At 38.1% G+C, this 26679-nt stretch overlaps 1 protein-coding gene and 1 pseudogene across 1 annotated transcript in view; both read left to right on the top strand.

Moving 5' to 3' along the window:
• The window catches only part of SHCBP1L (SHC binding and spindle associated 1 like), a 48583-nt gene extending 21904 nt beyond the window's left edge, over positions 1–26679 (top strand). The window contains 5 exon segments of the mRNA XM_077982142.1: positions 3642–3747; positions 20748–20901; positions 21916–22166; positions 23196–23318; positions 26366–26679. Of these exon segments, the coding sequence (XP_077838268.1) occupies positions 3642–3747; positions 20748–20901; positions 21916–22166; positions 23196–23318; positions 26366–26617 (886 nt within the window). The 3' untranslated portion in view covers positions 26618–26679.
• On the top strand, positions 1358–3739 carry LOC144340705 (large ribosomal subunit protein eL21 pseudogene; annotated as a pseudogene).

Below are 26679 nucleotides of genomic sequence, written 5' to 3'. Positions count from 1 at the left end.
GGTTGCAGTGAGCTGAGATCATGCCACTGCACTCCAGCCTGGGTGACAGAACAAGACTCTGTTTCAAAAAAAAAAAAAAAGAAGTAAATTGCTAACACACACAATAACAGTAACATGGATGGATCTCAAAAATAGGTTGAGTGAAAAAAGCAGACACAAAATAATGCATAGTATATTATTCCACTTTAAAATTCCATTGAGAGGCCAAGCATGATGGCTCACGCCTGTAATCCTAGCACTTTGGGAGGCTGAAGTGGGCAGATCACCTGAGGTCAAGTGTTCAAGACCAGCCTGGCCAATATGGCAAAACCCCATCTCTACTAAAAATACAAAAATTAGCAAGGCATGGTGGTGCAGGTCTGTTGTCTCAGCTACTTGGGAGGCTGAGGCAAGAGAATCGTTTGAACCCGGGAGGCAGAGGTTGCAGTGAGCTGAGATCGTGCCACCACACTCCAGCCTTGGCAACAGAGCGAGACTCCAACTCAAAAATAAATAAATAAATAAACAATAAAATTCCATTAAAAATTCCTAGAAAGGTGTGGAACAACAGGAATTCTCACTTATTGCTGGTGGGAATGCAAAATAGTATAGTCACTTTGGAAGACAGTTTAGAAGTTCCTTACGAAACTAAAGATGCTCTTATCATATGATCCAGCAATCATGTTCCTTGATAATTACCCACATGAGTTGGAAACTTACGTTCACACAAAAACCTGCACATGGTTGTTTATAGCAGCTTTATTCATAATTGCCAAAACTTGGAAGCAACCAAAATGTCCTTCAGCAGGTGAATATATAAATTGTGGTACACCCAGACAATGCAATGTTATTCAGCACTAAAAAGAAAAGACCTGTGAAGCCATGACAAGACATGGAAGAAACTTAAATGCATATTACTAAGTGAAAGAAACCAATCTGAAAAGGCTACATACTGTATGACTCCAACTGTATGACATTCTGGAAAGACAAAATTGTGGAGGCAGAAAAAAAAAAATCAGTGGTTCCCAAGTATTAATGGAGAGGCAGAGCATAGAGAATTCTTAGGGCATTGAAACTCTTCTGTATTATACTATAATGGCGGCTACATGTCATTATACATTTGTCCAAACTCCTATAATGGACAACACCAAGAGTCAACTCTGATGTAAACTATGGACTTTGGGTGACAATGATGTGTTAATATAGGTTCACTGTTTGTAACGAGTGTACCACTCTGGTGCCAGATATTGATAGTGGGGCAGGTTGTGTGTGCGGGGGCGAACAAGGGATACACAGGAACTCTCTTCCTTTTGCTCAACTTTGCTGAAAATCTGAAACTGCTCTGAAAAATAAAGCATATTAAGAAAAATTCAGTTTTCCTTTCAGGTGGAACCGCCATCTTCCAGTAATTCGCCAAAATGACGAACACAAAGGGAAAGGGGAGAGGCACCCGATATATGTTTTCTAGGCCTTTTAGAAAACATGGAATTGTTCCTTTGGCCAAGTATATGTGAATCTATAAGAAAGGTGATATTGTAGACATCAAGGGAATGGGTACTGTTCAAAAAGGAATGCCACACAAGTGTTACCATGGCAAAACTGGAAGAGTCTACAATGTTACCCAGCATGCTGTTGGCACTGCTGTAAACAAACAAGTTAAGGGCAAGATTCTTGCCAAGAGAATTAATGTGTGTATTGAGCACATTAAGCACTCTAAGAGCCGAGATAGCTTCCTGAAACACGTGAAGAAAAATGATCAGAAAAAGAAAGAAGCCAAAGAGAAAGGTACCTGGGTTCAACTGAAGAGCCAGCCTGCTCCACCCAGAGAAGCACACTTTGTGAGAACCAGTGGGAAGGAGCCTGAGCTGCTGGAACCTATTCCCTATGAATTCATGGCATAATAGGTATTAAAAACAAAATAAAAGACCTCTGGGTTGAAAAAAAAATTCAAAGAAAGGGAAATACATAATGACAGAAAGCAGACCAGTGTTTGCTCAGGACTGCAAAGATGCATGAGGACACTTATCAGTGTGATGGAAATTTTTAATGTCTTTATTACTGTGATTGAGTTAAAAGCATATGTGCATTTGTGAAATCTCATGGAATAGTTCACTTAAAATGAATACCTTTTATGTAAATTATACCTTAATAAATTTGATTAAAAAATACCTATCTATACCTTTGATTTTAAAACTAGGATAGCATGATAAACTACTGTGGTTTCCTGAATGTTTAGGATGCCTTACTTTTGGAGCAGCTAATTAACTGGTAAATAGCAAAAAAAAAAAAAAAAAAAAATGTATGAATGGTTCCCTGTTTCTCAAGATCAAGACCACTTGCTTAAATAGATATAAAAATGTTGATTGGTATTGATTTTGAAATGTTTAATGAAACTTTTGGAGGATACTGCTAATATGTTTAAATTCAGTTTTTAATAACTTACATAGAAAATTATTAGAAAGTTTCCTGAAATCATAAGTTTTACAAAAATATATAATAACTGAGATACAGTTCAAAAATATTGTACTGGCCAGGTTCATGCCTGTAATCCTAGCACTTGGGGAGGCCAAGGTGGGAGGATTGCTTGAGGCCAGGAATTCAAGACCAGCTTGGGCAATGTAATGAGACCCTGCCTCTTAAAAAAAAAAAAAAAAAAAAAAAAAAAGCCAGGTAAGGTTGCACATACCTGTAGTCCTAGCTACTTGGGAAGCTGAGGTGGGAGGATTGCTTGAGCCCAGGAGGTCAAGGCTGCAGTAAGCCATAATTGCACCACTGCACTCCAGGGCAAGACCCTGTCTTTAGTTAAAAAAAAAAAAAAAAGAAAGAAAAAAATATATATATACATACATACACTAAAGCCACATCCTGTTAGCATAAAGCAACAAAGCAACAATCAAAGTGCTGCAGAGAATGCAAAAGATTATACTAAAGAGATTACTGGTAAATCCATGTCTATTGGAAAAAGAGTGTCCCTTTTGGCTGACAGTAATGATAAAAGCCAACAGTTATACTAAAACTTTTTCTCTGACTTTCTGTTGGAGACACTTAAATGATAGAGACAGGAAACAGGAAACATAAAGAAAAGCAGGAAGAAGAGAAGGAACTAATTAGAAGTGCTGAATAGCAAACAATATAAAAACAACTAAGAGAGAAGCTGGAATAGTTCTGCTGGGGGGACAACAGCCAACTATTTTATGCAGATAATATCCTTTGAAAAAAAATGATATGCTAATTGAGCATAATATCTAAAATTAGCCATATTCGAAAACATTTTAACATTTTGATGCCTCACTGTGACAGGCATAACCCATCTTTGTGTGAGTCTACAACTCAATGGATTATGAAAGTACAACCAGGAAATTTTTCTACTGTATTGGAAGGTTGAGGTAGCTGAGGCAATGGTTGTAGTGGGTTGCATGCAGATTTCCAGGCACTGTCAATTAAAATGAAAATATTTTAGAGTTTAAGGATTGAAACATGCAGTTATCTAAAAGATCTGAATCATTACCTTGCTCTCATGTTGCTCATTTCCCTCAAGGAACTTATAATTAATGAAAACTATTTCTCAAAGATGCTTAGTACCAAGTTTTTATTTACTGAATAAGGACAAGGTCAGTCTTTTTCATGTTAATTTAATTACAACTAAATATTTTCAACTATAGAGTTCATGGACCTTTCTTTCCAAGAATTCTGAGGCGTAGGAAAGGAAAAAGAGAATTTGGAAAAACTATAACACATATTGTAGCAAAAGTGATGACTACTGAAATGGTAAGAAATAAACTATTCTTATTTGTTATTTAAGTATTAGCTGTGTATAATCGGAAAAGAAGCTCCCTGAGGGTGGAGTCCTTGTCTAATCATTAATGCCTTATTTTCTCAACTACCTCCAGCTCAGTTATTGCCATATCATAGATACTGAATAAATAAATGGTGACAACTATTTACTGAGTACTTGTTGTCAGGTACTATGTTAGTTGCTATGGTGAAGATGAGACATAAACGTGAGAAAGACTGCATTTAGGGGACATAAAATGTTGATCCAGACCCACAGTCTTCCTTCTTCACACATTTGAAAATTTCAAGCATGGTGGAAATATGGACACAAGTATATAAGCAGTTATAATTATAACACAGAATGATAAATGCTATGATAAGGGTATGTACAGAGTACATGTAGGATGGGTACATAAGACAGAATTAGGAGTCTAGAAATGCTGGATAAAAGAAATAACTCAGCTGAATTGTGAAGGATAAATATAAATTTATCCAGCTCAAGAACAAACAAATGTTCTAAGACAAAGAACAAATATTTTCATTTCACTTGACCTCTCAGTAGCATTTCAAAGCTCTCTCATTGAAATAATCTCTCTCCTTGTTTTATGTTAGTATACTTTCCTGGTTTTCATTCTCTCTAGTTACTTTTATTCTCATGTCCTCTAAGTGCTTGGTACTTGTCTTTTTTATGCATTCTATTATCCCAAAGTGATTTAGCTAATCTTCCCCCATAACTTCACTTATATATATAGGTACTTTTCCAGAATGTATTTGCATAGCCCAAAGTTTTGTTCTCTAAGCTCCAAACCTATGTGTCCAACTGCCTATTGCTTATTACCACTTAATTGCCTCACCAGTACATCAATTAATTGTCTGCAATTAATTTCATAATCTTATCCCATTGACTTGCTTTTATTCTGGAGTTCTTTGTTTCAATAAATGGTACCATCATCTACTTGACTGCTAATAACAATTTTCTGGGAGTTATCTTCCTCATATTTCTCCTCACTTTCATACACACTCACTTTTTTCCTTCACTCACCCCACATCCTGGGATAAGCTGTGTTTCCTCTGCCTGCTGAGTCACTGTTCATCCTTCAGGTCTTGATTTAAATATTTCCACAGGAAAAGGTCTTCTCAACCTTTCATAATACATTAGAATGCTGTATACAATTATAGTACCTGGTATTTTTCCTTATTGGCACTTTCCTTTATCATGACTACATTTAATACTTTTGTGGCTATCTATTGAATGTCTGTCTCTTTCACTAGTATGTGAGCTTCTTGAGAGCAAAGAGTATTTACCACTCATCCAGTCACCTAGCATGATGCTTAGTACATGGTAGGTGCCCAGCAATTTTTGGTGAATCAATAAATTAGTGTATGTGACAAGAGAGATTAGTACATAAAAGGAACTGAAAGAAGGCCACCAAGGCTGGTGGTTAACATCTAAGAGAGTGATGAAAGATAAAGCTGGCATATTAGACAGTCTTGTCTGCTATTCTACCAATTTGTATTCTTTTCAATAAAATTTAATTTTCCTTTTAATTACTTATTGAAGCATATTATTCAATCATGTTGATTATTCTCCAACATCTTTATAAATACCCTTTAAAACATCTTTTTAAAAAGGTATAAATCTTGCTTTTATCCTCAGTTTTATTTTATTTTTATTTTTGCTTCTCCTTTTCACTTTTTAATAGGTCCTGGCTTTATTCACTTTCTTATATGACAGAATTTCTATGATTTTTTTTTTCTCATTGCTTTGCACCTGTTTTCGTTTGTGAAGTTATACCTGAACTTTGGAGGCCAGAATAATGAGAGGGAGACTACTGTGAGGAGAAGGTATCATCAGCTTCCACTTTACTTAGACCTTGGATTTTAGATTTACTTTTGAGGTTCATGAAATATTATAGTTTGATAGTAGTATAGCTGTACATACAACCTTTAACAATTTCCTCATCTTTGAAGATGCTTGACTGAGAATTCTTGCTCTATACCCACCCCTTAGACGCAGTTTATTCATGCCCATCATCTTATGTTGGTGATCTTTATAAGCAGTGCAGTGGAAAGGCATGGACTTTGTAGTCAGATACCCAGTGTTCAAATGCCCTATCTGAGACCACTTAATAAGTAATCTTAGGCAAAGTGCATAACCTCTAAGCCTCAATTTCCTTACTTGTAGAATGCTTTAAAAAGAGAGAGATAAAAAATATAGATATACTGTGCCAGTTAAGAGCATGGGCATTAAAGCCAAATTGCCTGGATTCCTGGTTTTGCCACTTTAGTTAGGTGATTTTCAACAAATTATTTAACCCATCTATACTTTAGTTTCTCATATGTAAAGTTGTGATAATAATCCTATGTTTCATATTTATAAGTTGTTGTAAAGATTAAGTGTTTACATTTGTAATATGCTCAGAATAATGCTCAGCACATAGTAAGTGCTTAATAAATGTTTACCTCGTTTCAGTTTCTGAACTAAAGTTAAACATCAGTCATTCTCCTAGATCTAGGAGAAACAGTGGTATCCCCATTGTGTATCATAGGCCTCTACCCTCTTGTTGATCACAGACTGTTCCTTCTTTCAATCTGGAGACAGTATAGTGTGATGTTGGAGAACATAGACTTTAAGATCATAAAAACCTGGATTTGGTTTACAGTTTTGCTTCTTAATATTTCTATGAGATTAAACAAATTACATCGTTTCTTTTATTTCCTCATCTGTGAAAGAGAGTAAGTCTGTCCCATAAAGTGTTAGGCTTAAGTGAAATATTTTTTATAAATCTTTTAGCAAAATGTCTAGCACATAAATAAATGTCAACTGATATTATTATTACTATTTTGCAGTTCATATCCCAATAATATAGCCATCATTTTTGCCAGATTTTTCCTGTAGTGCTACAAAAGGTGATAACCATGTCTGAAAATATGCGAAGTACAAAGAAGAATTTCATCAGTTTTCTTCCATCTGTACTACTGATTCTGTTGCCACCTGCCTCCTCAAAGACAGTGTGTTCTCAGTTATTCTTTATTTTTTTGTATCTTTTTTCCTTTCTGAAAAAACTTGAGGTGAAATTTATGTAGCAAAGTTAACTGTTTTAAAGTGACATTCAGTGACATTTAGTAGAGTTACAATGCTATGTACATGTGTCTGGTTCCCAACCATTTTCGTTACCCAAAACCAGAACCCCATACCTCCATTTCCCCTTTCCCCCAGTTCCTGACAATCAACAATCTGCTATCTCTGTAGATTTATGATTCTGGATATTTCATATAAATGGAATCATAAAATATCCAACCTTTATGTCTGGCTTTTATTGTAGCATTTATCAGTACTTCATTCATTTTTCTGGCTGAATAATATACTATTGTATGTATATACAACAATCTGCTTATACATTCATCAGTTGGTGGATATCTGAGTTGTTTCTGCCTTTTGACTATTGGGGAAAAGGGGCTGTGAACATCTGTGTACAAGAGTTTGTCTGACTACCTGTTTTCCATTCTTTAGGGTATATACCTAAGACGAGAATTACTGAGTCATAGGTGCAACTTTATGAGGAATTGCCAGACTGTTTTTCACAGGGGCTGAAACATTTCACATTGTCATCTGCAAAGTATTAGGGTTCCAATTTCTCCAGTCCTCAACAACACTTTTATCTTTTTTTGTTGTTTTTTATTTATTTTTTCTCTTTTATTTTTAAAATTACAGTCATCCTAGTGAGTGCGAAGTATTTCGTTGTAGTTTTGATTTTCATTTATCTAATGACTAATGATGTTGAAGATGTCAAACATATTTCCATGGACTTGTTGGTCATTTGCGTATCTTCCTTGGAGAAACGTCTATTAAATTCATATACCCATTTTGTAATTGAGTTGTTTGTCTTCTTGTTATTGACTATAAGAGTTCTTTGTATATTCTGAATATTAGACTCTTATTAGATATATGCTTTGCAGATTTTTACCCCCCATTCCTTAGACTTTTTCACTCCCTTTTGTGCTCTTTACTGCCACTTAGGGGATACTAGGAGCATTGCCTGTATCCGTGATCACTGTCATTGCTGTTAACTTTATTCACTATTTCGTAGGTGATCCCTCTTCCTCCCCCTCCTTCTTTCTTTCTTCCCTTCTTTCCTTCCTTTCCTTTCTTTCCTTCCCTTCCTCCCCTTTCTCCTCTTTCTTTCTTTTTCTTTCTTTCTTTTCCTTCCTTCTCTCTCTCTCCCTTTTCTTCCTTCCTTCTCTCTCCCCTTCCTTCCTTCCTTCCTTCCTTCCTTCCTTCCTTCCTTCCTTCCTTCCTTCCTTCCTTCCTACCTTCCTTCCTTCTCTCTGCCTTTCCTTCCTTCCTCCCTTTCTCTCTCTCTTTCTTACTCTTTCTTTTCTTTCTTTCCTTCCTTTCTTTCTCTCCTTTCTTTCCTAGTTGGATCGGAATAGCACTGAATCTGTACATTGCTTTGGGCAGCATGGTCATTTTAACAACATTTATTCTTTTGGCGGGCGCTGTGGCTCACGCCTGTAATCCCAGCACTTTGGAAGGCCGAGGCGGGAGGATGACGAGGTCAGGAGATCGAGACCATCCTGGCGAACATGACGGTGAAACCCCGTCTCTACTAAAAATACAAAAAAAATTAGCCTCGCGTTGTGGCGGGCGCCTGTAGTCCCAGCTACTCGGGAGGCTGAGGCAGGAGAATGGCGTGAACCCGGGAGGCGGAGCTTGCCATAAGCCGAGATCGCGCCACTGCACTCCAGCCTGGGCCACAGAGCGAGACTCCCGTTTAAAAAAAAAAAAAAAAAAATCCAGTATTGGTTCTTCTTATTCTTGAGCATGGAATGTTTTTCCATTTGTTTGTGCTGTCTCTTATTTCTTTCAACAGCATTTTGTAGTTTTACAATTCTTGTTGTAGAGCTTTTTCACTTCCCTTGTTAGCTGTTTTACTAGGTATTTTATTTTGTGTGTGTGTGGCTATTGTGAATGGAATTGTGTTCTTGATTTGGTTCTTCAGTTTGGACATTGTTGGTGTATAGAAATGCTATGGATTTTTGTACATTGATTTTTGTATCCTGAAACTTTGCTAAAGTTGTTTATCAGATCTAGAAGCTTTTGGGTAGAGGCTATGGGGTTTTCTAGGTATAAAATAATATAGTCTCTAAAGAGATAATTTGACTTCCCCTCTTCCTATTTGGATGCCTTTTATTTCTGTCTTTTGCCTGATTGCTCTGGCTAGGACTTCCAGTACTGTGTTGAATAGAAGTGGTAAGAGTGGGTATTGTTGTCTTGCTGTTTTTCAAGAGGAATGCTTCCAGCTTGTGTCCATTCAGTATGATGTTGGCTGTGGGTTTGTCATAGATGGCTCTTATTATCTTGAGGTATATTCCTTCAGTGCCTAGCTTGTTGAGAGTTTTTAAGATGAATAGATGTTGAATTTTATAGAAAGCCTTTTGAGCATCTGTTGAGATGATCATGTGGTTTTTGTTTTTAGTTCTGTTTATGTGCTGAATCACATTTATTGATGTTTGTATGTTAAACCAACCTTGCATACCAGGAATAAAGCTAACGTTATCATGGTGGATTAGCTTTTTGATTAATGGCCACTTAGGACATTGATGTGCCACTAGATTCAGTTTGTTAATGTTCTGTTGAGGATTTTTGCATCTGTGTTCATTAGGGATATCAGCTTGAAGTTTACTTTTTTTTTGATGCGTCTGCCAGGTTTTGGTATCAGAATCATGCTGGCCTCAAATAATGAGTTAGGGAGGAGTCCTTCCTCCTCAATGTTTTGGAATAGTTTCAGTAGGATTGGTAGCAACTCTTATAAGTCTGGTAGAATTCAGCTGTAAATTTGTCTCGTTCAGAACTTTTTCTGATTGGTAGGTAGGCTCTTTATTACTAATTTAGTTTTGGAACTCATTATTAGTCTGTTTAGAGTTTCAGTTTCTTCCTGGTCCAATCTTGGGAGATTGTATGTTTGCAGCAATTCATCCATTTCCTTTAGGTTTTCTAGCTTTTGTGCATAGAGATGTTTGTAATAGTCTGTGAGGGTTTTTTTTTTGTATTTCTGCAGTGTCAGTAGTAATGTCCTTTTTGTTGTTTCTGGTTGTGTTTATTTGAATATTCTCTCAGTCTAACTAGCAGTCTATTTTATTTATTCTTTCAAAAAACAACTTTTGGTTTTGTTGATCTTTTGTATGGTTTTTCACATCTCAGATTCATTCAGTTCAACTCTAATTTTGGTTATTTTTCTTCTTCTAGTTTTGGGATTGGTTTACTCTTATTTTTCTAGTTCCTCCAGGTGTGATGTTAGGTTGTCAGTTTGAGATCTTTCTAACCTTTTGATGTGAGCGATTAGCAGAATAAACTTTCCTCTTTTTTTTTTTTTTTGAGACGGAGTCTCGCTCTGTTGCCCAGGCTGGAGTGCAGTGGCATGATCTTGGCTCACCGTAAGCTCTGCCTCCCGGGTTCATGCCATTCTCCCACCTCAGCCTCCCAAGTAGCTGGAACTACAGGCGCCCGCCACCACGTCCAGCTAAGTTTTTCTATTTTTAGTAGAGACAGGGTTTCACCGTGTTCACCAGGATGATCTCGATCTCCTGACTTCGTGATACGCCCACCTCGGCCTTCCAAAGTGCTGGGATTAGAGGCTTGAGCCACCGTGCCGGGCCTTAAAATTTCCTATTAACACTATTTTAGCTGTGTCTCAGAGTTTCTGGTATGTTATATCCTTGTTCTCGTTAGTTTCAAAGAATTTTTTGATTTTTTGATTTCTGCATTAATTTCAGTGTTTACCCAAAAGTCATTCAGGAGCAGATTGCTTAATTTCCAAGCAATTGTATGGTTTTGAGAGGTCTTCTTTAGTATTGATTTTTTTTTTTTTTTTTTTTGATGGAGTCTTCCTCTGTCACCCAGGTTGGAGTGCAGTGGCGTCATCTTGGCTCATTGCAACCTCCACCTTCCAGATTCAAGCGATTCTCCTGTCTTTGCCTCCTGAGTAGCTAGGATTACAGGCGTTCACCACCATGCCTGGCTAATTTTTTGTATTTTTAGCAGAGATGGGGTTTTACCATGTTGGTCAGGCTGGTCTCAAACTCCTGACCTCAGGTGATCTGACCTCAGATGATCTGACCTCAGGTGATCTGTAGGTGTCTGTTAGGTCCATTTGGTCAAGTGTCGAGTTCAGGTCTCAAACATCTTTCTTAATTTTCTGCCTCAATTATCTGTCTAATACTGTCAGTGGGGTGTTGAAGTCTTGCACCATTATTGTGTGGTCTTCTAAGTCTCTTCACAGATTTCTAAGAACTTGTTTTATGAATCTGGATGCTCCAGTGTTGGGATTATATATATATTTAAGTTAGTTAAGTCTTCTTGTTGAATCAAACCCTTTATCATTATGTAATGCCATTCTTTGTCTTTTTAAAATCATTCTTGGTTTAGAGTCTATTTTCTCTGAAATTAAAATAGTAACCCCTGCTTTTTTTGGTTTTCCGTTTGCTTGGTAGATTTTTCTCCATCTTTTTGCTTTGAGCCTATGGGTGTCATTGCACGTGAAATGGATTTCTTTTTTTTTGGAACTGAGTCTTGCTCTGTCACCTAGGCTGGAGTGCAGTGGCACGATCTCATCTCATTGCAATCTCTGCCTCCTGGGTTCAAGTGATTCTCCTGCCTCAGCCTCCCATGTAGCTAGGATCACAGGCACGTTGCCTGGCTAATTATTGTGTTTTTAGTAGAGATGGCGTTTTGCCATGTTGGCCAGGCTGGTCTCGAATTCCTGACCTCAGGTAATCCACCCACCTCGGCCTCCCAAAGTGCTGGGATTACAGGCATGAGCCACCATGCCCAGACTGAAATGAGACTCATATAACATCATATAGTTGGATTATTTTTCTTTATCCCATTGGCTACTGTTTTTCCTACATGTAATATCTTTTTTTTTTTGTTATGCAGTGCTTTCAGGACCGTCTTCTTTTGTGTTTTATTAAGAATTTTTTTTAGTGTACCATTTTGATTTACTCCACATTTCCTTTTGTGTGTATTTCTTAGTTATATTCTTGGTGATTATCAAGGGAATTATAATTCACATCCTACATTTATAATGATTGAGTTTGAATTGATACCAACTTTGCTTTGATAGCATACAGCTCCATCCCTCCCTTTATGTTGTTATTATTACAAATTACATCTTTATACCTTGTTTCCCCATTAGCATGGATTTGTAAGTATTGTTTTAGTCATTGGTATCCTAGATTATATAGGAAACAAAAAGAGGAGTCACAAACCAAAAATACAGTAATACTGCCTTTATATTTACCCTTGATTTTACCTTTACCGGAATTTTTTATTTCTTTATATGGCTTTGAGTTACTTCTGTTGTTTATTTCATTTCAGTCTGAAGGACTCCTTTAGCATTTCTTTTAGGATAGGCCCAACTTTTGTTTATCTAGAAACGTCAATTTCTTCTTCATTTTGAAAAGATAGTTTTTCTAGATGTAGAATTTTTGGCTGTTTATCTTTCAGCACTTTAAAATCTCACTGCTTTCTGGCTTCCATGGTTTCTGATGAGAAATCAGCCTTAATCTTATTAAGGATCTCTTATACTTAATGTGTTGCTTCCCTCTTGCTGCTTCTAAGATTCTCTCTTTATCTTTGGATTGTTTTTATCATTATTATTTTTTGAGATGGAGTTTTGCTCTTGTTGCCCAGGCTGGAGTGCAATGGCATGATCTCAGCTCACTGCAACCTCTGCCTCCCGGGTTCAAGTGATTCTCCTACCTCAACCTCCCCAGTAGTTGGTATCATAGGCATGTGGCACCACATCTGGTTAATTTTTGTATTTTTAGTAGAGAGGGGGTTTTGCCGTGTTGGCCAAGCTGGTCTGGAACTCCTGACCTCAGGTGATCTGCCGCCTTGGCCTCCCAAAGTGCTGGTATTACAAGTGTGAGCCACCCATACCCCTGCCTATCTTTGGATTTTAATTGTTTGATTGTAATGTATGTTAATATGTGTTTCTTTGTGTTTATCCTACTTAAAGTCCATTACACTTCTTGGATATGTAGATTCATGTCTTTAATGAAATTTGGGATGTTTTCAGCTGTTATGTTTTCAAATATTTTTTCTGCCTTTGTTAGGAAAACACTCAAACCATATTTTCCTTCTGTTTTCACAACAAAACAAGAATTATCAACACAGAAGACTTCTGTGACCCCAAAATATGTGGGGCTTTCTCCCTGCCAGCAAGTAATCAGTTCTCCAGCAGACCCCAACTGGGTGTGCTACAATTCTATTTCAACATATCTACCAGTAGACAGTGTCACACTCTACAGGTTGGAGATTCAGCCTCCAAAACTGCCCCTGTCCCTCAGATACCAGTCACAAGTGTAGGCCTCCAGAACTTCTGACTGACTGGCTTTAAGTTGGGGTTCTCACAACTCCCATTTTTTTAGGTTTAATTAATTTGCTACAGCAGTGCACAGAACTCAGAGAAACATTTATGTTTACCAGTTAATTTACTTACTTAATTAATTAATTTTTTGAAATGGAGTCTCGCTATGTCACCCAGGCTGGAAATGCAGTGGCATGATCTTGGCTCACTGTAACCTCTACCTCCCAGGTTCAAGCAATTCTCCTGCCTCAGCCTTCTGAGTAGCTGGGATAACAGAAGCACACTACTACACCCAGCTAATTTTTGTATTTTTAGTAGAGATGGGGTTTCACCATATTGGTCAGTCCGGTCTTGAACTCCTGACCCTGTGATCCGCCCGCCTCAGCCTCCCAAAGTGCTGGGATTACAGGTGTGAGCCACCATGCCCGGCCTATGTTTACCAGTTTATTATAAAGGATATTACAGTCAAGCACAGTGGCTCACGCCTGTAATCCCAGCACTTTGGGAGACTGAGGCAGGCAGATCACTTGAGGTCAGGAGTTTGAGACCAGCCTGGCCAACATGGCAAAAACCCATCTCTACTAAATATACAAAATTTAGCTGGGCGTGGTGGCGCACACCTGTAATCTCAGCTACTTGGGAGGCTGAGGCAGGAGAATCACTTGAACCCGGGAGGCAGAGGTTGCAGTGAGCCGAGATTGCACCACTACACTCCAGCCTGGGTGACAGAGTAAGACTCCGTCTCAAAAAAAAAAAAAAAAAAAAATCGATATTACAAAGGATAGAGATGAAAAGATGTGTAGGGGAAAGTATCAGGGAAAGGTGCACAGAGCTCCCGTGCCCTCCTCCAGGTATGTCATCCTCCAGGAAATGTTATGCGGTCAGCTTTCTGAAGGCTCTCTGAACCCCGTCCTCTTGGGTTTCTTTGGACAACTGTGTTAAAACGTGATTGGCCTCTAGGTATGGGGTGGAACCCAGTTTATTTATTTTTATTTTGTCTCTTTTTTTTCTTTTTTGTGGATAACAGGGTCTTGCTATATTGCCCAAGCAGGTCTCAAACTCCTGGGCTCAAGCTATACTCCCACCTCTGCCTCCCTAAGAGCTGGGATTACAGGCGTGAGCCACCATACCTGGCGGAACCTGGTTTGGAATGAGGGTCTTATGACCTGCAATCAGAAAAGCACAAGAATATTAGAGTCCTGCCCTGGGGCAGGTGAAAGGAGAGCAAGAGAAGGTTAGAGAGATTCTGTTTCCTGAGGCCTGCTCCTGAGGCCTAAAGCGCCCAACATTATAACAAAAAACTGTAATAAGGACTATGGAAGTTATGAGTCACGAGCTGTGAATGAAAACCCATATATACATACAAAGTAACACCATACCCTTTTCTCTCTTTCCTCTTCTTCTGACACTTCCTAGTAAGTATATTTATATGCTTCATGGTATCCCACAGGTCCCTTTGATGCTGTTCATTTTTTTCCATACTTCTTTTCCTTCTGGTCCTCAGGCTGGATAATTTCTATTGTGCTTTCATCAAGATTGCTGATTATTTTTTCTGCTTGCTCAAATCTGCTGTTGAACCCCTCTAGTGAATTTTTTCACTTCAGCTATTACACTTTTCAACTACAGAATTTCTATTTTGTTTATATTTTTATCGATATTCTTTATTTGTTCAGACATTGTTCTCCTGGTTGCTTCTAGTTCTTGATTGTTTCCTTTAGCTCTTTGTGCACATTTAAAACGGTTGAGTTTAAGTCTTTGTCTAGTAAGTCCAAAGTTCCTCTGGGATAGTTTCTGTTAATTTATTTTTCCTGTGAATGAGCCACAGTATCTTATTTTTTTGTATGCCTTGCAATTTTTTTGTGAAAACTGGACTTTTTGGATATTATAATATGGTAACTCTGGAAACTGGATTCTACCCCTCCTCAGGGTTTGTTTCGGTTGTTGAAGACTGCAGCTGTATGTTTGTTTAATGACTTTTCTAAACTACTTCTGTGAAGGCTGTATTTCTTTTTTGTGTGGCACTTGAAGTCTTCGTTGTTATCTCAGTAGATAGTGAGTAATCTAACAGAGATTTCCTTAAATGGCTCAGCTAAAAAGAAAAAAACAAGGTCAGGTGCAGTGGCTCACACCTGTAATCCCAGCACTTCAGGAGGCTGAGACAGGCAGGTCACTTGAGGCCACGAGTTTGAGACTAGCCTGGCTAACATGGTGAAACCCCACCTCTACTAAAAATACAGAAATTAGCTGGGCGTAGTGGTGCACACCTGTAATTACAGCTACTTGGGAGGCTGAGGCAGGAAAATCGCTTGAACCCGGGAGGCAGAGGTTGCAGTGAGCCAAGATCGTGCCACTGCACTCCAGTCTGGGTGACAGAGCCAGACTCTGTCTCAAAAAAAAATAAAAATAAAAAAATTGATAAATAAATAGAAAAAAACAAAAACAAAAACTCTCCCAGTGTTTGCAGATTGTCTCTGAGCTGAGACACTCCTTCAAAGCTAAGCCAGGCTGCCTAAAACTTTGTATTAGCTTTTGCTTCCTGTTTGCACAAGGCCCAAAGAGCAGCCAAAGGTGCAAGCCTAGGTTCTTCTCAGATATCTTCTGAGCATACGTCTAGCCCTGCAGTGCATGTGCATTTCACTACTGATTTCTTAGTGTATGGGAAGCCCTGATTCCTTTCAAGCCCTTATTCCTCCAAAAATCTTTCTCCTCAGCCTCTCCTTTGAGGAATTTTGCTTGTCTCTTTCTGTGTTCTTTGCACTGGGCATCTTTGGGGCAAAGGGAAAGCCACTCTAGCCTGAGGGGTGAAAAAAACATTATCCTCTTTGCCAGTCCATCAGAGAACTACCAGATAGGTCAGAATATACAACCATAGTATTTTGAGAACAAGGCCTGTATTGCACCCTACCACCTGGTGGCCATTTCCATTGCTGCTGCAGAGCAGGGGATTGGGGATGGTAGGTGAGTAAGCAAAAACAATGCCACAACACTTGTTTACTGAATTTTAGCAGCCACTTCATTAAGTATTTCCTTTGTTGTGATGTTTGATTTAGGTTCTAGAGCTCCCAAAAGTTGATTCCATAGTTTTTGCCAACTTATGTTTGCTTCAGTGGAAGAGCCATTACTTCACCATTTCTGTGCTGTCATCTCTTCCTTGTGTCTTTAACCTCTCCTCTCTACTCTCTCCTTCCTGAATACAGTGAGTTATGTTCAATTCTGTTCTGTTTTAAATAGCAAAACAATATCTACCCTAAACGCTACATCTCTGTTTCTTACCTTGCAGAGAAAAACTACTTGAAATATTTATCTGCATTTATTTCTATTTCTTTCATATTTATTCCTCTACTCACTGTGATCTGGCTTCTGTCTCCAGAATATCACTGAAAATGCTGTTGTGGTAATGTAGAATCTCCCTCTGGCCAATTGCAGTAGGTACGACTCAGAGATTACCATCTTGTTAATCTTTGAGCAGCATTTGACACTACCAATTACATTTGTCCCTCGGTATACACAGGGATTAGTCCGAGGACACTTGGCATGTATCCAAATCCGTGTGTATTCAAGTCGTGCTGTCAGCCCTGCAGAACCCACATATACAAAAACGTCAAAGTCTGCTCTCCATATACTCAGATTTTCATACTGCAAATGCTGTATTTTGATCCATGTTTGGTTGAAAAAAATCTGTGTATAAATGGGTCTATGCAGTTCAAACCCATGTTGTTCAAGGGTCGACTGTACTTCCTCCTTTCATCACATCCTAGTCTCCTGATTTTCTTACTACCTCTTTGCCTACTTCTCAGTATTCTTTGTGAGATCTTGCGTTTCTGCCAGTTTGTTAAATATTCCTCAGCGTTCTGTTCTAGGTTGCTATCTTTCCCTCTTTACACATTCTTGTAGCTAATTTCATCCATTCTTGTGCTCAAATTATCATATAAGTAAATAAATCTATGACCTTATGTCTAGTCAGGTCCTATATTCTAGACCCTTATATCCATAGTCTGCTGGATACTTCTATCGAGTGACTCCACTGGCACTTCAAATTTATTGGCACCAAAATTAAACTCATTGTCTTCCTCTATCATACTTTTTTCTCTCTCCTGTATTTCTTATTTCAGTGAATAAAAAAAAAATATGAGTGAGGAGGGTTTCAGAGTTCTTACAAATTATTTATTTACAGAGGTAGTCTTGTGCTATCTGCCTCCAATGTATGTAATACCTGCACAAATGAATTTGTGGGTTGCTGATTTAGTAAGGCTTATAGGAACTTTACATATATCTGAAAAAAGTGTTCACTCTCACTTATCAAATAAATGGAAATGAAAATGAGGTGGGAAGAGTTTTGTCCATTAAAATGGCAAATATTTTACACATTTAAAAAAAATCCCATGTTGTTTTGTTTATAACAAAATGAGCATTCTTAACCCAAGTTTTAATTGATTAAGCTCTTCTGGAGAGGAATTTGGCAAAGTATATCCAAGAGTCTTAAAATGTTTATACCTTTTGATTCAGCAATTTCCCGTCTAGTAATGTTTCCTAAAGAAATAACTAGATACATATATATAAAGATCTGTTGTAGTATTTTCATAATGTTGAAAACTCATAAACCATCTAAATAAGAGTGAGAAATTCATAACATAAGTGGTAATATATCTGTTTGATACATTAGTATGTAATTGTTAAAAATTAGGCTTTGATGTGCTATTCATAATAGCAAAGACAGGGAATCAACCAAGGTGCCCATTGATGGTGGATTGAATAATGAAAATGTGGTACATATACACCGTGGAATGGAATACTATGCAGCCATAAGAAGAATGAAATAATGTCCTTTGCAGTGGCGTGAATGCACCTGGAGGCCATTATCCTAAGTGAATTAATGCAGGAACAGAAAACCAAATACTACATGTTGTCACTTACAAGCAGGAGCTAAACATTGAGCACACATGGACACAAACATGAGAACAAGAGACACTGCTAACTACTGGTGCTGAAGGAAGAAGGGAGGGGATGTCTGTTGAAAAACTACCTATTGGGTACTATGCTCAATACCTGGGTGCAATAAACGAACATAGTAAATCCTGCACATGCACCCCTGTGTCTAAAATAAGTTGAAATTATAATCATTAAAAAAAAAGTAGTCTTTGAAAAATTATTTAAAGACATGGGGACGGTGATACAGTATAATGATAAAATCAGAATTCAAAAGTATATACAATCTATGGTAGCATTGATTAGCATATGAATAAATGAATATATGCATGGAAAATATACTGGAAGGAAATATCTATATAAATGAAGGTTTTCTTTAAGAATTTACAAGTTAATTTTTCAACTTTTGTTATGCTTTCTTTTCCATGTTTTTATAACAAGTACCACTTTTATAATAATAAAAAAAAAAGGCTGGGTGCGGTGGCTCACGCCCATAATCCCAGCACTTTGGGAGACCAAGGTGAGTGGATCACTTGAGATCAGGAGTTCGAGACCGGCCTGGCCAACATGCTGAAACCTCGTCTCTACTAAAAATACAAAAATTAGCCGGGTGCGGTGGCATACATCTATAGTCCCAGCTACTCGGGAGGCTGAGGCAGGAGAATCACTTGAACCCGGGAGGTTGCAGTGAGCCAAGATTGTGCCACTGCACTCCAGCCTGAGCGACAGAGCAAGACTCCATCTAAAAAAAATAATAGTAAGAAGAAGAAAGATATGTGCATGATAATGACATTCTCATTGGAATCAAAGAATAATAGGCATTTTTTCAGAATATATTTCCAAATTTTATATTTGGATTTATTATTTATTTATTTACTTTTTTTTTTTTTTTTTTTTTTGAGACAGTTTCACTCTTGCTGCCCAGGCTGGAGTGCAATGGCACCATCTCTGCTTACTGCAAACTCCGCTTCGTGGGTTCAAGTGTTTCTCCTGCCTCAACGTCCCGAGTAGCTAGGATTATAGGCATGTGCCACCAAGCCTGGCTAATTTTTGTATTTTTAGTAGAGACGGGGTTTCACCATGTTGGTCAGGCTGGTCTTGAACTCCTGACCTCCAGTGATCCACCTGCCTTGGCTTCCCAAAGTGCTGGGATTACAGGTGTGAGCCACTGTGCCCAGCCTGGATTTCTATTTTCTATTAAAAGTCCTTCACATTGCTGGGCATGGTGGCTCACACCTGTAATCCCAGCACTTTGGGAGGCTGAGGTGGGCGATCGCTTGACCTCAGGAGTTTGAGACCAGCCTGGGCAATATAGCGAAACCCCACCTCCACAAAAAATACAAAAATTACCCAGGCGTGGCCATGTATGCCTGTAGTCCCAGCTACTCAGGAGGCTGAGGTGGGAGGATCACTTGAACCTGGGAGGTTTAGGCTGCATGAGCCATGATTGTGCCACTGCACTCCAGCTTGGGCAACAGAATGAGACCCTGTCTCAAAATAAATAAATAAAGCCCTTCAGTCTTCACGACACTAATAATGAAGTTATCTCCTCTTTTCTACTCCCAATGTGTATTTTAGAATCTTTGATATGTATAATTTTGTTTATTTGGAGGCTGGGCATGGTGGCTCACACCTGTAATCCCAGCACTTTGGGAGGCCGAGGCAGGTGGATCACCTGAGGTCAGGAGTTCAAGACCAGCCTGGCTAACATGGCGAAACCCTGTCTCTACTAAAAATACAAAGATTAGCCAGGTGTGGTGGCAGACGCCTGTAACTCCAACTACTCGGGAGGCTGCAGTGGGAGAATTGGTTGAACCTGGGAGGCAGAGGTTGCAGTGAGCTGAGATCGCGCCATTGCACACTAGCCTGGGTGACAAGAGTGAAATTCCGTCTCAAAAAAAAAAAAAAAAAGAATTTTGCTCATTTACTAAAATTGGAGGGTCATTTTGAGTTAAAGAAAACAAAATGATGCATAGGGAAGAGCATGAAATCTGGTGTCATATTGAACTATATCTAAAGCTTGGCATCACTACTAATTTTGACAATTCATTTAATCTTGCCAAGCTTCAATTTCCTTAACCTTATAGCAGGTATAATAATACTTACATCGCCGGGCGCGGTGGCTCATGCCTGCAATCCCAGCAGTTTAGGAGGCTGAGGTGGGCAGATTACCTGAGGTCAGGAGTTCAAGAGCAGCCTGGCCAACGTGGAGAAACCCCATCTCTACTAAAAATACAAAAAGTTAGCCAGATGCAGTGACAGGCGCCTGTAATCCCAGCTACTCAGGAGGCTGAGGCAGGAGAATCACTTGAACCCGGGAGGCAGGGGTTGCAGTGAGCCGAGATCGCACCATTGTCCTCCAGCCTAGGCGACAGAGTGAAACTCCATCTCAAAATAATAATAATAATATGTCAAGGAACTGTTGCAAGGCTTAAGGAGGTAATATGTAAAGTTCAAAATATGGCACATAGTTAATACCCAGTGTTTAATAGTTATAAAATGATGAATGATTGTAAAGAAAAATTTCATTTCAACATTAATCAATGAACTGATACTTTGAGCATTTAATACTTGCTAATCTTTAATAAATGATAAGTCTTTTGGGAAAAGCACTTGTCCAGTAAGTAACTGATTAAAATGACATGTTTAAGTTTAACCTATTATTGAAAGTGCAAGTGTTTTATTTCTTTTTAGATAAAGGATTTATCTTCAGACACACTTCTCCAACAGCACGATGATTTGGATTTGGCTTTGGATAATTGTTATAGTGGAGATACAGTAATAATTTTTCCAGGAGAATATCAAGCTGCAAATCTTGCTTTGTTGACAGATGACATCATTATAAAGGGTTAGCAGGGCATCATTTGTAGTTTTTTTACAGCAATGTATACTGGACAAATTGTGTATTCTAAACATGCTTAATGGAATCATTAGAAATTACAATAGAATTTATATTTTACAAAAATCCTTTATATTCCTTTTACAATTAAGACATGTTCATCATATTTTCTATTAGCTCCATTTATATTTTTTACCAAAACCACTTTTTTCTTATCTATCTTTACTGCTTTTCATATCACTTTACTAAGAAAACCCAGATGTAATGCTATATTAAAATATGCTCATCATTTTCTCAAAAAGGCCAATATCACATGCTAACTCACCAAAACAGAAGTAGAAAAGTAGAATTTACTAAATTTCTTTTAGGTCCTGAACATATTTAGAAACTTTCTCTCTTTTTGACTTTGAAGTAAGAGTATTCTCATTTTCTAACCAACAACAACAGCAAAAACAAAAGAAGGACATCCCAGCACTTTGGGAGGCTGAGGCAGGTGGATTGCTAGAGCCCTGGAGTTTGAGACCAGCCTAGGCAACATAGTGAAACCCCATCTCTACAAAAAAATTCAAAAGTTAGCTGGATGTGGTGGCACACACCTGTAGTCCCAGTTACTTGGGAGGCTGAGGTGGGACAATCACGTGAGCCCAGGTTGCAATGAGCCATGATCAAGCCACTGCACTCCAGCCTGGGCAAAAGAGCAAGACTGTCTCAAAAAAGAAAAAGATTACACTATAGTTATGTATCTACTATATTATTTGTTAAAAAATATGTGAAGCTGGGCACTGTGCTATGCACCTGTAGTCCCAACTTACTCAGGAGGTGAGGCAGGAGGATCACTTGAGCCCAGGAGTTCGAGACTAGCCTGGGCAACATAGCGAGACCCGTCTCTAAAAATGCACACACACACACATACACACACATGCACACACTGAAAAACTTTAGTAACAGCAGTATTGTTGAATGACTAAAAGGCCTCAAAATGGGAGATTACTGATTTAATGTATTTTTATCCCTATGAATCAGGAGTTGGAAAGAGAGAGGAAATTATGATTACTTCTGAACCTTCTCGTGACAGTTTTGTGGTGTCCAAAGCTGACAATGTGAAACTAATGCATCTATCTCTGATACAACAAGGGACGGTTGATGGTATCGTGGTGGTGGAGTCTGGTCACATGACTCTAGAAAACTGCATATTAAAATGTGAAGGAACAGGAGTGTGTGTTCTTACAGGGGCTACTTTGACAATTACAGACAGTGAAATAACTGGTGCCCAGGTATTTCATTCTTTAAAAAGTATGGCTTTATATGACTATAGATAACAGCTTTGAGTGATCTTAATATACAAATAAAGGGTAGCAATTTTTTCATCTTTTAGTGGAATTCTAATTAAACTTAGTAACTGGTAGACATCAACAAAATGAGTACTAGAGTGTCATAGTACGTTTAGGAAAAATGAAATGCTAGGTCCAAAGTAAAGAATATTTAGCTTTGTTTTATAAGTGGGACTTTTTAAAATCTGGAAAACAGTGGCTATAACATAAATCACGAGTCAATCATTTGATAGTTTATCTTTAAAGAAATAAGACATGTAAGTTATCAGATGTTGCTGTTAGATGATGTGATTAGTTCTGACAGCTTCTTAATAATCAGGACATAAAAAACTTGAGGCCAAGTACAGTGGCTCACTCCTGTAATCCCAGCACTTTGGGAGCTGAGGCGGGAGGATCACTTGAGCCCAAGTTTGAGACCAGCCTGGGCAACACAGAAAGACCTTGTCTTTAACAATAAATAAATAAATAATTAAAAATTAAGAGCTTGAGTCTTTAGATAACAATCACAAAGATCATTGAAGGACTGGAGTATTGAATGAGAAAAAGGATTAAAGGAAGTAGAAAAATAAGAGCACCTTTTTAAAGAACTTTTTAAATTTCCACTAAAATGAGGAAATATACTTTAGTGGCATTACATGGGATTTACAGTAGATATAAATTTTCATAACTATTGAAACAATTGCTTTAAAAGGTTTTGGACTCCTTTCTAGAGAATCATTTGGGTGGAAGAATAAGGTAATGGATTATATGACCTCAACCTTCTAAGTCTAATGATTCTCTAACATATTTAAATTTTCAATATTTTTAAATATTATCTTTACAATTAACAGTTGCATGTATGATCATGTATTTTCATGTAACTCAATGTTTATATTGGTAATACAGAATTACAATTTTCAAATCTAAAGAAGATTTTGGAGAGAGATTTGTGTATCTACTTTGTAGATAGTTTTATTTGCTTTTAATTTACAGGGTGCTGGTGTTGAACTGTATCCTGGAAGCACAGCCATTCTGGAAAGAAATGAAATTCATCACTGTAATAACCTCAGAACCAGTGACAGTTCAAAAAGCACCTTAGGTGGAGTTAATATGAAGGTATTATCTTATTTCTTGATGTAGCATTGTTATGAGAATTGTAAGTAATTATAAGTAATAAAATACCAGTTTTAGTCTTAAAAGGTAGTACAAGTAATAAAATATGGTTAAATAATGGCTGATGGGAAATAAGTTTAGCCTTACCTAATTTAATAATTTGTACTTAAACTCTTTGCAAATAACTCTGAACATGAGAAATGGGATAGATTTTTCTCTTAAAGACATTTTAGAGTTTTCTTTGATCAGATCTGTAATACATTTTTTATTTCAAATTACAAAGTAAAGCAAATTAAGAATAATAATATATTAAGAAGCATTTGAAGTCTTACTTTCAAAGTTGTGTTAAATGATTTAAGCTAACCAATTAAAACATTAACAGCAATAGTTTCTAGGTGAATTGTCTTCCATCCTTTCTGCTTCTATAAATCCTGTCTTTCTAAGTCCCTCTCTAGGCTTGTGTAGTTAATGAACTTTTATGTTAATGAAGTTTTTTCTAGAACATTCTAACCCTTTGTTTTATGAACGTACATTTTGTCTCCTCAAATAGATTATAAATTATCTAAGGGCAGGAATTGTATTATATATTACTAGTAGCCTCCCACTCCCTGTATGATTCTGGACCCTAAGTCAGATAATTGGTTGAAAATAAGGTACAAGGCCAGGCACGGTGGCTCATGCCTGTAATCCCAGCACTTTGGGAGGCCGAGGCGGGCAGATCACGAGGTCAAGAGATCGAGACTATCCTGGCTAACATAGTGAAATCCCATCTCTACTAAAAATACAAAAAAAAATAACCATCCGTGTTGGCACATGCCTGTAGTCCCAGCTATTCGGGAGGCTGAGGCAGGAGAATCACTTGAACTCGGGAGGCAGACGGTTGCAGTGAGCCCTGAGCGCACCACTGCACTGCAGCCTAGGCGACAGATCGAGACTGTCTCAAAAAAAAAAAATAAAAGAGAAAAGAAGGTACAAATGGTAAATGGGAGCAGTTTTAAAATCTTTGATTTATCTTAAAACATTTTTTCTGTTCTTAAATATTTTTCAGTTTTTCAGTGGTCCTTGAATGTTAGCATGCATCAGAATCATTCTTGCAGAGGTCCACTCTGCTTTCTGATTCAGCAGGTCTAGGGTAAAGCCAGAGAATTTGTTTTAGTAAGTTCCTAGGTGATGCTGGTACTGCTGGTTGAACTCACACTTTAAGAATCATATTCCTGATACTCAAAGGGTGAGCCATGGACCAGCAGCATTGGTATCACCTGGTAGTTTGTTAGAAGTGGAGAATTTTGAGCCTCATGCCAGACCAGTTGAACAAAATGTGGTCTTTAACAAGCTCCCAAATGATATATACGTAACGTTAAAATTTGATAAGCATGGTTTATAAAATCTGATAAGATCTGGCCTCTGCTTTCTCCAACTTATAATCTCCTTCCAATCTTCCTCTTATACATTATATTCGAGCCACACTGGCTTTGTTTGTGCTCCCAGAAATTATTAACTTTGTTCTGGCTGTTACCTTCACCTGAAGCACTCTTTGTTTGTTTGTTTGTTTGTTTATTTGTTTGAGATGAATTTTCGCTCTTGTTGCCCAGGCTGGAGTGCAATGGTGCGATCTCGGCTCACCGCAACGTCTGCCTCCCAGGTTCAAGCGATTTTCCTGCCTCAGCTTCCTATGTAACTGGGATTACAGGCATGTGCCACCACGCCCAGCTAATTTTGTATTTTTAATAGAGACGGGGTTTCTCCATGTTGGTCAGGCTGGTCTCGAACTACTGACCTCAGGTGATTTGCCCGCCTCTGCCTCCCAAAGTGCTGGGATTACAGGGGTGAGCCACCACACCTGACCTGAAGCACTCTTTCTATAGACTTTCTTATTACTATCTGAATGTGATTGTCCCTCTTCAAAGAAGGCTTTAATGTAAAGAACACTCAAGTTGTAACCTCTCCCCACCCAGTCATGCTAGCCCATTACCTTATTTTCTCCAAATCACATATTATTTGAAATTATTTATTTTCATGTTTATTATGTTATGAGAGGTCAGCTCCACGGGTTGTATCCCCATACAGAATTAGTTGTTTTTATCAATAACTGATAAAAGTAAATTGAAAACTTCATTTAATATTTTCTTACACTTATTTTTTTTTCTTTTTCTTTTTGTGGAAAATGGGGTCTTGCTATATTGCCCAGGCAGGTCTTGAACTCCTGGGCTCCAGCTATCTTTCTGCCTCTGCCTCCTTAAGAGCTGGGATTACAGGGCGTGAGCCACCACACCTGGCTCATTTAATATTTTCTTATTGGCTGGGTGCGGTGGCTCACACATGTAATTCCAGCACTTTGGGAGGCCAAGGCGGATGGATCATGAGGTCAGGAGCTCGAGACCAGCCTGGCCACAATATTGAAACCCTGTCTCTACTGAAAATACAAAAATTAGCCAGGTGTGGTGGCACGCACCTGTAGTCCCAGCTACTTGAGAGGCTAAGGCAGGAGAATCACTTGAACCAGGAGGCAGAGGTTGCAGTGAACAGAGGTTGCTCAAAAATAAAATTTTTTTTTTTTTTGAGACAGAGTCTCACTCTGTTGCCCAGGCTGGAGTGCAGTGGCGTGATCTCGGCTTACTGCAACCTCCGCCTCTTGGGTTCAAACAATTCTCAGCCTCAGCCTCCTGATTAGCTGAGATTGCAGGCGCCCACCACCACGCCCGGCTAATTTTTTGTATTTTCAGTAGAGACGGGGTTTCACCATCTTGGCCAGGTTGGTATTGAACTCCTGACCTTGTGATCCGCCCACCTCAGCCTCCCTAAGTGCTGGGATTACAGGCATGAGTCACCGCGCCCGGCCAAAAAAATTCTTATTAAATATTTTTGTAGTTAATATTACGTTAGTTGGTGTCATGAAAATAGCACTTAACACTTGTTCAAAATTGAGAGTCTTGGTTGCTTTAAAAAATCTGTTAATCCAAGAATAAAGTCTAAGCTAATTTTTATATGTTCATTACTTCATTTTTTAAATAAAATTATTGAAAAACTAATTTCCTCAAATAATTTAATAGGTTCTTCCAGCACCCAAATTGAAGATGACAAATAATCATATTTATAGCAACAAAGGCTATGGAGTAAGCATTCTTCAACCAACGGAACAGTTTTTTATTGTAACAGAAGAAGCTCTCAACAAAAGGGCTGCTTCAGGAGATAAAAAAGATGATAAAATGCTCTTCAAAGTAATGCAAAACCTGAATCTGGAAATGAATAATAATAAGATAGAAGCAAACGTCAAGGGGGATATCAGAATAGTCACAAGTTAAAACGTCTGAATTGATATTAAAGTTTTATATTTCACAAATTGGTTTAATAAATGATTCTCATA

The sequence above is a fragment of the Macaca mulatta genome, chromosome 1, assembly GCF_049350105.2.
Source record: "Macaca mulatta isolate MMU2019108-1 chromosome 1, T2T-MMU8v2.0, whole genome shotgun sequence".
Classification (NCBI taxonomy): domain Eukaryota; kingdom Metazoa; phylum Chordata; class Mammalia; order Primates; family Cercopithecidae; genus Macaca; species Macaca mulatta.
Note: the sequence above shows the minus strand (reverse complement) of the source record. Positions and strands in the feature narration are given on the sequence as shown.